We start from the raw sequence: 12,836 nt of genomic DNA, 5'->3' as shown, positions 1-12,836 counted from the left end.
CTGATTGGAGGTCAACATTATCCGTTATTTTCCTGAAAGCAGATCTCAGTAGAAATTTAGAATCCACTTACTGTTATTAGCTGGGTAATGATTACCAGCAAAATGGGACTATTCCAGTTGAAATCCACACACCCTATGGAAGATATTAATTACCTTAAACTCCCATGCAGGGAGTATAGATTTCAAATGGAGTTACTCATTCAGGTCCCTACATTTGAAATTCACACTCCCTGTGTGGGAGATTAAAGTCATGTCTTCATAGGTGATGTAATATGGATTCCAACTGAAATATTGGGATGTTCAATTGAAAGCTATACCAGGGATGAGAACAAGCACTGACATAATTTACTGAAACTGAAGATTTACATCCCTGCTATAAAAATACACTAAGAGAGAGAGAGAGAGCTGTGGTTTACTTGAGTTCAGTTCATCATGAAATTTTATTGGTGTCTGTATAAACATATGATGTTAGGGCAGGGTAGCATCAGGTCATGGAAATATAATTTGGTTAGGTTAGTTTAGTTTTAGTTTATTCTTTCTTTATTGAGGGTAACAACTTCAGTGACCAGCACTGCTTTCCAAGCAGGCCCTCCCGATAGAGGTTTCCCGATAGACCGCTGCTCGGGTACCCAAAATGTCGAGGCCTTTAAGAACAACAAGAAAGTTGCCATACACTGTATGTGTGGCAACATCCAATCGCAGGACGTTCCAGTTTCAGAACAAGCAAAATATATCGCTACAATAAAATATTTTTGCGACTGACAGACCCTACCTTACAAGCAGCATGCATGCAACTCTAACCAAACAATTATTTTCCCACAACCATAGTAATAATATGAAGTTGACATGACAACCTCAATATTAATGTATATAGAATATTTTATATAATCACTAAATTTGATTTTGATCCTCATATTTGTAAATAAAGATATACTACTTATAACAATTATACAGCTACTTTTCACTGTATCCTTCTCATTTGGTTGTTGTTTTTTCAATAATTTTTTACAGTCTTTGATTTACAGTGATTGAATCAGTTCATCAGGTCTGTTAATTAATCAGCTATTTACAGTTTGTTTGTGAAAAATTATGTTTTTCTGCTGACAGTTTCACCAGAAACCTGGCTTTCTCATAGCGTTAGTGATGTTATAGATCCATCTGCTTGTAGTGGGAAACTTGGATGTTTTGGTTTTCCTGGAAGTGATATTCCTGTCGACAGCATTGATCTTGAGTAGAGGATAAAGATATGACTTAGAAAGAATATGCCCTCTTCTCTGTTCATATAACTCTATGAGAAAGCCGGAAGGTTTCTGGCGAAACTGTCAGCAGAAAAACGTATGTTTTTTACTTGGTCTTGAAAAATAAACTCTAAATAGCTGTCTTATTTTACTGTTTTTAATTAAAAAGTATCTTTTATCAGATTCAGTGTATTTTCATAACCAGAGTAACACACACACACCTTGTTTTTCTTAACCTACACTGACCAACTCTACAGAACTTTTCCACAACCATAGCAACACAATTATGTTGAAATGACAACCTCAATATTAATGTATATATAGTCTGTATATCTACCATGAGCCACCAGCACTAGCTTTGAAGTTCAGCTGCGTTGGCTTAGCGTAGTTTCTTGCGTGTGCATATGCGGCACATTGATCACACGCATGTAACGCACCAAGTAACGCTAAGTTAACACAGAACACGCTGAACTTCAAAGCTAGTGCTGGTGACTCGTGGTTGATATACAGACTATAGATTTTTAAATTTGTTAAAATTCATAGTTTGTGTTGGGAATACAGAGAACATTTCTAAATTATTTAACTTGGAGATGATTTGAAGCAACCTCCACTTGAGAAGAGTCTAGCTATTAAGTAAAAAGAGACACATATACACTAAGCCAAAAAAGAAACTTATAATTTTTCACAAGGTCGTATCTTAAAATCCTGTCGATCAAAATTAACGAAAATTACACACAGGATTGCCTCAATACTCTACTCTAAACACATGTCAGTAACCAAGCAGTTGCTCAACTGACACAATAGCAAAATGCACAGATATGGAACAGCTTCCTGGACCACATTCACAGCCCTATTGACACCTAGCAAACAAAATCTGTGAGAATGGCATCTTGAATCACAGGTCACAAACTTACCAACCGATACAAACAGATCACAAACTTACCAGGATCATTATGTCACATGTCCAAACAAATAATGAAGTCATTTATTAACGGTCCACCGTGCGCTTGCACGCATGCTGTGCACCTGCTTCTCATGCTTCCAACCAAGTTCCTGATGATACCCTGGGGAAGATTGCCCCATACTTCCCGTTACTAAAGGACTTCATTATTTGTTTGGACATGTGACATGATGATCCTGGTACCGGTAAGTTTGTTTTGACTCTCTTTAATGTTTTTAACTTAATGTTGTTAAAATTGTTGGGTGTGACCTGTGATTCAAGATGCCATTCGCACAGATTTCTTTTGCTGGATGCCAATAGGGCTGCGAATGTGGTCTAGGAAGTTGTTCCATATCAGTGCATTTTGCGGTTGTGTCAGTTGGCCAACTGATTGGTTACTAACATGTGTTTAGAGTAGAGTATTGAGGCAATCCTGTGTGTAATTTTGATAGACAGGATTTTAAGATATGACCTTGTGAAATATTATAAGTTTCTTTTTTGGCTTAGTGTATATCACCTGACAAACATCCTTTTGACTTGCATGTACACCTTTGTAAATAATCACATCTGTGTTCATTATTTCCCCTCAACTTGGACTCTGTTGGTTAAATCACATAAATGACATAATTCACAATTTTGTGGAAAAGGAGTAATAAATTCCAGCTGAAATCCATTCAATCCATGACTTTCTCCCACACAGGGGGTGTAGATTTCAAATGGAGTCACTCAGGTCATGTCTTCCATAGGGGGTATATGGATTTCAACTGGAATAGTCCATTTTGACTTTTGGGAATGATCTTGCACATCACCATTGAATGAGCCTTGACCTGCCAGGTCCCCTGAGCACTACCTGCCGATCCAACATTGCCTCTGATTGGTCAATTACATGATATCTTCATTTCATTCAACAATCAGAATGGAGCTTTACAAATAATTCACCCAATTTTTTTGTGTGGTGAAATTATTCTAACAATGTCGCTGATTGGTCCAATTGATAATGAAAACTTCTTTTTGGCCAATAGGCATTAGGCAGGTATTTCTCATGGGGTTAAATATGGTATTGATAGTCTTGTTTAGAATATTTGTGACCTATAAAACAGTCTTCCACATCAAGCCACTGCATCAATTCTTTATTTTGCATTTTTCTTTCCTTTCCGTTTATTTCTCTGTCTCTTTTTCTTCTGTGGCGCATCATCTAACATAATATCCGCTTTACGCTTTCCTCCTTTCCCATCATCACTGTGATCCCTCTTCTTTTTCTTCTCCTTATCTTCAAACACATCGGCAGCACTGATTGGTTCAATAACTGTGCCCATCTTTGTGGACACCTTTGGCGTTGTCAAACTCTTAACAGTGAGGGCGGTATTCCAGTGGCTACCAATTGGTGCACGAATAGTACGTTCAAATTGCTTAGTGTGGGTGAAGGTACTAGGCAAGTCGTTGACCTATTGAAATTACAGAGATAAAAGAAAATGAGAAAAAAGTACATAAATAACTTGGAAATATTGCTCAAAATATTAAGGGACAGTTTTCATAGCCAGACATAGTGAAGCATGACAGCAGTGTACCATAATAAACTCATCAATGTTGGTTGGTAAACAAATGTCATTATAAGCCCTGAAACTGATATCTATTCCCTACTTGAGGGAACGCCGAGTAAAAATAAAGCATGTCTCACATCGCCTAGGAATCAATCCTAATAGTGAATACTATAGAGCGGGAAATTTTTGCAGGGGTTTAATTTCCGTGCTTTTCATGGTCGAACAGGCAGCCACAAATTTTTAACCCCACAAAAATATTTATTACACATAGCACTTCATGTGAATATATTTGGAAACACATAGTACTTAATGTATTTATATTTCAAACTGTCCAGAATTTATAAAATCTTGAAAAATTAACCCAGTGATGATATCCCACTATACAGTATCCCGCATGTAAACCACAACCCCTAAACATTAGAACTGGGAGGGTTCGAGTTGAAATGGTAACCATTCTAATCATACATAAAGCTTTACGGAATTAATAAAGCAATTTAATCACTACACGGCTACACTCCATAGTGTCTGGCGACATGAACAGCCTGATACAGCTACCTAATCCATGGGTTAAAAAGCAATAACACCTCAGATAGACCTAGTAACTCCTCCACACTGGTGTCGACTGCAGACGACAAGTTGAATTTTTTTTTAATTAAAAATGTCAGAATTTTTATGACCATATTTGGAATCAGCATGAAAAATGCATTAAAATGAGTACAAACAGGCCTGGTATTGGCTCAGAGGCTCTTAAGATAGCTCTTGATATTTTGAGGAAATTTGGGGAACTTGTGACTTTTTATGTTGAAGGTTATGGCTTGCATGCAAACCATTAAAGATATTATCATTTTGGTTCACAATATGTGACAAAAATGTGTACAACGTCACTTTAATAATAATAATATAATAATAACAAACTGAATCTCACTAAAGCTCGCTATGAAAGGCACTGTGCATGCATGGATTGTGATTACCCAAATAGCCTAAGTCATCATCCTAAGTCATAATCCAGGGAATCCCATGGGCACAGGCTGGTGATCCTGTGCGTGGCATGCGAGGGGTCGGAGGGCCGAATCCAGGGGGTGCCAAGTGATTTCTTTGTTTATCATCTCTTTTTTGTTTGTTCTTTCCCTTCCGATTGGCAAAAAAACCATGGGTTCGGTTAGGATTAATGGGAAGATGTTATATAATCTATGTTGTGCCTCTTATACTTTTACATGTGAAGTGTAGAAATAAACCTGGGGTGTATTTGACTCAACTTTTAACCCTTCTAACCACATGTAACCATTCATAAGTTACGAATACCCTTTTAGTAGACGTAACTTTACAAATGGACTCTGTAGTAAATCCCTCTTAGGCAAAAAAAAAAATTGTTTGTCCACATCCAACCAAACCTGTACTCTGGTCCCGACCGTGTCTTTTTTTTTTAAATTTGCGTTGAATGTGCTAGTAAAACAGTGGTTAGTATAAATTTAAAGAAAGAAAATGTAAAGAAAATGAACAGTATAACATGCAGAACCATCTCAAGAGTTAAGTGGCATATTTTCTAATTTCCTGCAGACGTGAAAGATGAAGGTCGGCCGCCATCAATAATATTTTGGGACATTGATAGGTTTTGATAACACTTTTCAATCACGACACTAAAAAATTCTCTGGAGCCCCCTGTTAAAAAATATGACCACCCCCTAAAAATCGCTCCAAAATCACCTAAAATATGTTTTAAAAAGCAGTTTTTCATCGCATTTCAAGGAAATATTGTAAGAAACTCCATAATTCAACTGGTCCCAAACAAATTGGCATTGAAAATACATATATTGGTGAATCTCCACACAAATTTGCAGAAGCCAACAATTTCATTAAGGTGGATTTTTCATAAACTCAATATAGCCATATTTTCAAAATGTCGAAAATGAGAAAAAATGCAAATTTTACCTAATTTCTAACTTAATTATTGCCTTTATTCAGGCTGAGTTTGATATGACCTTTTTAGATAAACATTTCCCATCCTTTGCCTATAGAAAAATGCTTTTTTTATTGTGGGATCTTTTTTCAATTTATTTTGAGGGGTGTTTAAAATATTGCATTTTGCATTAGTTCGTAAATCAACAAAATCAAAATGAGCATATTAATATTGTCTAATACTATTTATAATCTGTATTATTCAGAAAGAAAATATTATATAACATCAGTATGTAGATTATTAATAACAACTGAGTGCAAGTTTTTACCTAGAAGTGACTTTTTAATGTCCAAATATCCCATTTTTGGCTGTATTTGGTCAATAATTTACATTCATATATGCCTACATACATGGCGCTACCTAACGGCGCTTGATTGTTTGAGACTAAACAACGGCGATATGGCCCAGCGTTTAGGACCGGCTGATCTGCGTAGGGATTTCAGTTGGATAAATAATGGTATATGATGAAGAAAAAGTATAGTATCACAAAATGTTCTGGTATAAGCGTGGTTTTCATGAATGAATCCCTAAATTAAATTTGATGATGCGTGAGAATTTGTTAGATTTTACAGTAAAATTTACTACATCCACTTGGTCCCATTACCATTTGGTACAATAACCATTTGGTCCTATTTACCATTTAGACCAAAACCCAATAGTCTAGGGACCGTTCACAAACACTTGGGGGAGCTGATGCAAATCGCGAACATTTTTCGGGCCACCCTTTACAGACCTCAAAGGCCCCTCCCTTTTGACATGAAAATTATGGGTCAACCCCATAGAAACCTATTTCGTTTTAAAGTTTGGAGTGACAGATAACTCATACTGGCCCATGTCCCATGCCTGTGGCACCCCGGTGATGCATGATGAGCCTATACCGGTTATATTATTTATATACCTTGTAAAGACCGGAAAAGAAGAACAAATAGCCCGCAAAATGTCACTTTCAATACATACAGGCCTCATATGTCTTCTTCTTAATTTTTTGGGTACACTATATGCACATCTCATATACATATATTTACAGCCCGTAACCAGTTGTAGACGATTTTTTTGATGAATTGGCAAATACACGACATAGTATTAGATTATAACTGGTTATTAGACCATACGGTTAATAGACCAAACGGTTATTAAATCAAAGGTAATTAGGCCAGATTGTTGGCCCCCACCCAAAGGTGTGGAAACAACAAATAATATGCAATATGTTAATAAGCTCATTAATATCAATAAAATATATGCAAATAACATGACACAAAACTATCCAGCACATCAGGCCACCATATACTACATGTATCACAAGACCAAGTTAGAAGATGATCGGTTGTTGCGTTTAAGCTGTAGAGTGGATTGATGAAAATGTAAGCAAAATATGCAAATCAGCTCATCAATATTCATTGATATACAAATAACATGACACAACCTATGCAGCACACCAGGCCACCATATCCAATCACCAAATCAAGTTTGAAGTTGATCGGTTATTGTGTTTAAGCTGCAGAGTGAATTAATTAAAATGTAGCTGCAAAATGTAGGCAAAATATGCAAATAAGCTCATTAATATTCATAAATATGCCAATAACATGACAGAAAACTATACAGCACATCAAGCTACCATGACCAATCACCAAACCAAGTTTGAAGTTGATAGGTTATTACGTTTAAGCTGCACAGTGGATTAATGAATTTGCTTCCGCCCGGACAGCCAAACAAAGAAACAAACAAGCAGTCAACTATTTGGATGATAACATAAGCCCAACATATATGTGGGGGCCAAAAATATTAGACCAAATGGTTATTAGTCTATATGGTCAGTAGACATACTGGTTAATGGACCAAACAATATTATACTAAATGGACATTAGACTATATGATTATTAGGCGTGGTAATTATAGCCTTTCTGGTACTAGACCTTTTGTATATACAGACTTGATATTTAGTATGGAATATTTTTTGCAAAATTCCAAGACTGGTCTGGAAGGGGTCTGCATAAACCGCACGGGCTAAATATTAATCGGGGTGTGTCGGGAGATGGTGTAACATAATTTTTTGACAGAAAATGTGCTTTCCAAATTCCATTAGTTTACATTATGACGCTCATAATGTAGTGAATTATCCTAAAATTGCGGTTTTAAGGAGACTGAATTGGATTTTTGTGGGGGTAAAATTTCTGAATGTGAGCAACATCATTCTGTTATTATCAAATTTATTGAGGTTTAAGGTGATGTTTACTGAACCTTAATACCAATAAGTGTTCATCAGAACTGAAATGCACTTGTAATTTACCAGTTTTGAAAGTGGGAGGAGCTTTAAAAATATGGCTCTTAAAAGTGGTACGCACTCAGAAAGTTTGAATGGCCCCTTACAATCTTACTGTACACAAAGAAGCAGCGTGAATTCATTGGACAACCAGAAATCCGCGCAGTTGTTTTTGTACCATAAGTTTATAACATTTGACCCCCGGGGGGTCATTTAAACTTTCTGAGTACGTACCACTTTTAAGAGCCATATTTTAATCTCCTCCCATGTTCAAAAATTTGTACATTGCAAGTGTATTTCAAATGTGATAAATGCCAATTGCTGACGAAGTTTAGGAAATATCACCTCAAACCCCTATACATTTGATTTCGATAATAACAGAACAATTTTGCATACAATCCGAAATTCCAGCCCAGTCCTCGAATTTTGCGAGAAAATATTCCATACTAAATGTCAAGTCTGTAGATAAAATGGGTATTAGACCAAATGGTATTAGACCAAATGGCAATAGATCTGACACCTGATAAAGTCCCCGAATGCGTGAGTCTCACGCTCAATGAGATATTGTAAACGTACATCATTACATGTACATAATATTCACATCCAATTTTAGACAATGCTTGAGGTACCTGTACATGTTATTTGATAGATAACTCATATTATCAAATTCGCCTTTGAAAAGAAATGAAAATTCCATTGCATTGGTAGTAGATATTATATGAAGTATGGCGTGGTGTTTGTTTTGTTTTGTTATAAATGTGTTGTTGTTTTTTGCCTGATCTAACAGTTAACTAAATATTTGTCAATTTTATTTTAAATATGATTTATTACCTAAACAGTGTAATGTTGGGTGCAAATTCCACTTTCGAAAATATGTTTAAAGACACAAATTCCTTGGAAAAAACAAATTCCATTAAAAAAAAACACATTTTGTTATTAGAAACATATTTCTAAAATCAGCAATCAAAATAAATATCATATCAATCTAGGAAACCCGAGTTTCATATCATTAGTTAGCAGGGAGATTCATATGCAAATTCCATGAAAATTAACAAATTCCACTATAATAAAAGAGCAAAATCCACATGAAAATAGTTATCAAACTTATATCAATAATAACCTTGGTTGAGAATTGAAGCCGTATTGTGAATGTAAAATAATTAGTATGTTTATACATTGGAAAACGTTAATTGAGTCTACAAAAAAAAGAAGCAAAAAACGGAAAATCCGCCAAAATCAACAAACTCCCCTGCAGTATAGGAAAAAAGTTCCACGCCAATTTAAACATATTTCAGAAGTACAACATGTTGGTTATATTATCCAAAAGGTTTGATCCAATGTTAGCCTGAATATAGCAGAAAATGTGATTTGAAAATGCTCTTTTTTCGCTACTTTCAAAATTATGAAAAATCCTGTTTTTGCCCAAATTCCACGATGATATTACGTAATTATATCAAAAGAAATAAATTTTTCTGAATAGGTCATCTTATAAAGCATAGTTCAATTCCAATATGTTCAACTTTCTGTCAGACCTAGGTTATTTCAAAGGACATTTTCATGATGTCAAATGCTGTTCATTTTTAAGCTGTATCAATTCTGAGGCAGGTCAAAAGAGGGCCAATTTTAGGGGGGTCATGGAATTTCCCCCAGGGGGGTCACCTGATTTCTATCATAGTTGTGAACCATCTGACCTAGCTAGACTACATACCAAATATCATTGGATTTGGCTGACCTTCATCTTTCAGCTTTGTGTACAGGCCGCATGGTGCTTAGAAAATATTCCACTTAAACCAGTAAAGTGCTGTGTGTTTTGACTTATTTACCAGTCTTCAAATTGTCATTTTCAAGTGCAATATCTGTAAAAAAAAATTTAAAAAATCCGACCTACCGACCCAACTGTTTCATAAGCCTCTATGGACAAACAAACAATTTTTTTTGGCCTTACCTACAAAGGACACCAATGGTAAATTATTTTAGTCAAATGGATCTAGTTTTTAAAAAATTAATAAAAAATCAATATTATTTTATTGTTACGTTTCCCTAAAAACAACAGGGTCAAGAAAACATTTTTTTAAAGATTTTCTCCAAAACTGAGCATTTTTGCCCAAACTTAACCTCACAGATGAATTCATAGCCATTCTAAATACTTTTATTTACTTTAGATCAACAATTTAGCAGTGCCCAAAGGTGTCCATTATTCCAGGGTTAAGACCAACCTTAATAAGTAGGTAATTGGGTTACGCATCCTGCACATGAACAGATTTGATAGTGAGAACAGGAAAACGTGCATGGGTACAAAGCCTCATGTGGATCTTAAAACCATCTCATACACTCCTATATCAAAGCAGCCAATCAAAAAAAACTGTTAGAAAAGTACACAGAGTACCTTGATTGTATAATGTGCACTCTGTGTACTATGCGCAGTGCTTTCACACACGTTTGCGTCACATAGGATTGATTCGTTTTACGGCAGGTTGATGCATTTTATTTGGTTCTATTTTCCAACATTTTTAGTGAAAATTTTGTTATAAAAACAGCATAAAATCAGTTTTTTAAACTTCTCGTGTATGAATTAAAAAAATCAACATCAGCGTGTGTGCATTATTTTGTCTAATTTTTCTTCCAACAAGTAATACGTGTTCATTAACCTATAACTCAAGCTCAATTTTGAAATCAAATTTTTCAAGCAGATTGATAGGAGTTAGGATGAGTCCTCATGCCAGTATACAATGTTTAAAAAAAAGTTAATTTTGCATTACTAAAAAATAGAGAAAATTATCCCTTTGCAGAATGATTCAATTTACTGCAATTTCCTACATGAACCCTTATTGCATGGATGTTGAGGACTTATGTCGATATTATCCAAACACACAGACAGACACCCAGAGTGATAGACAGACAGACAAGACAGAAAGGACTCACCTGATGCATAGCAACATGTTTATCTCTCTTTTCATTGATGATAACAGACAGACACCCAACACACACACACACCCAAGCAGACTCACCTGATGCATAGCAACATGTTTATATCTCTCTTTTCATTGATGATAACAGACAGACCCACACTCAGACCCCCCCCACACACACATACAAGCAGACTCACCTGATGCATAGCAACATGTTTATCTCTCTTTTCATTGATGATAACAGACAGACACCCCGACACCCACCCACACAGACAGACACCCCCACATACAAGCAGACTCACCTGATGCATAGCAACATGTTTATCTCTCTTTTCATTGATGATAACATGATGTAGGTTATCATCCTTTCTTGGTTTGGCAGGTGGAGCCTTTACAATGAATCTGTGTAGAAAAGACAAACGAAAGATGGCAATGTGAACACCTCCAAGGTTGTCCAAAATTTCGGCCCAATTTACGGGTCAAAAAATCGAAAAGTCACCCAATTTTTTTCTTAAGCGTTGGTTTCTATGGGACAGGAAACTATCAGAAGTCGCGGGAGCCGATGTTGAAAAGTCCCCTATTGGTTTCTATGGGACAGGAAATTGTCAAAAGTCAGAGAAAATCTTCAAAAGTCACCCAATTGGGCTACCAAATCATGGGTTTGGCAACCCTGAACACCACCTCAAAGCACCTCACCACCTATGAAGCACTGGTGGAAAGCAGGATGTTAGCTAGCCACTCATCCACCTGTCATTTTGAATGGGCAAAATTGATGCATGCACATGTGATATAGACGAATCCAAATCCACGCATTCCTACACCTGACTAGCAGCCTTTAGTTGGGTAGCCGTCGGCTACAATGCACCCAAAATGTGACATGATTCGACCTTGGCGGAAATTTTAAACTGCATTCCATCACCCGTCTTACACCTTAACACAGGGAAAACACAGGGAGATGCTAGATGATGATTAAAGTTTACAACACAATTCGGCAAAACGCACAGCTTCTACATAGCACGGTGAAGTTGGCTCGAGATTAGAGATTAGAGATTAGACATTCGTTATTACAATGAATATTACACTTTCAATCGTTGTTATGCATCAATCTAGTGTACGGGAGTAATATCAGACATATTTTAGACATTCAAAATTTTTGGCCTAATTTTGGCCCAAAATTTGAATTTTTGAACTTTGTTATTTTGGCGAATTTGACCTAAATACAACTTTTATGTACCGATCGAGTATTCTAGAGTATTTTGACACCGATTTTGGTCTGGCAAAAATTTTGGCCCAGAAATTTCAAAAAGTTTCAACTTTCTTATCTAGGTGAATTTAGACCTAAAACAACTCTTAAGTAGCTATCAAGTATTCTAGAGCATTTTGACACCATTTTGGGGCCTTCAAAAATTTTGGCCCAGAAATTTCAAAATGTTTCAACTTTCTTATCTAGGTGAATTTAGACCTAAAAACAACTTTAATGTACCGATCGAGTATTCCAGAGCATTTTGACACCATTTTGGTCCTTCAAAAATTTTGGCCCAGAAATTTCAAAATGTTTCAACTTTCTTATCTAGGTGAATTTAGACCTAAAACAACTTCAATGTACCGATCGAGTATTCCAGAGCAATTTGACACCATTTTTGGGCCTTCAAAAATTTTGGCCCAGAAATTTCAAAATGTTTCAACTTTCTTATCTAGGTGAATTTAGACCTAAAAACAACTTTAATGTACCAATCGAGTTTTCTAGAGCATTTTGACACCATTTTTGGGCCTTCAGAAATTTTGGCCCAGAAATTTCAAAATGTTTCAACTTTCTTATCTAGGTGAATTTAGACCTAAAAACAACTTTAATGTACCGATCGAGTATTCCAGAGCAATTTGACACCATTTTTGGGCCTTCAAAAATTTTGGCCCAGAAATTTCAAAATGTTTCAACTTGCTTATTTAGATGAATTTAGACATAAAACCACTCTCATGTACCTATCAAGTAT

The 12,836-nt window shown here is 35.9% G+C and overlaps 1 protein-coding gene across 1 annotated transcript in view; it reads right to left on the bottom strand.

Moving 5' to 3' along the window:
• Positions 1-2,910: 2,910 nt before the first annotated feature.
• The window catches only part of LOC140156674 (U3 small nucleolar RNA-associated protein 14 homolog A-like), a 92,413-nt gene continuing 82,487 nt past the window's right edge, over positions 2,911-12,836 (bottom strand). The window contains 2 exon segments of the mRNA XM_072179613.1: positions 2,911-3,623; positions 11,148-11,247. Of these exon segments, the coding sequence (XP_072035714.1) occupies positions 3,309-3,623; positions 11,148-11,247 (415 nt within the window). The 3' untranslated portion in view covers positions 2,911-3,308.

The sequence above is a fragment of the Amphiura filiformis genome, chromosome 7 (assembly GCF_039555335.1).
Source record: "Amphiura filiformis chromosome 7, Afil_fr2py, whole genome shotgun sequence".
In the NCBI taxonomy this organism is placed as follows: domain Eukaryota; kingdom Metazoa; phylum Echinodermata; class Ophiuroidea; order Amphilepidida; family Amphiuridae; genus Amphiura; species Amphiura filiformis.
The sequence above is the reverse complement of the archived record's forward strand: the minus strand, read 5'-3'. Positions and strand labels throughout refer to the sequence as shown.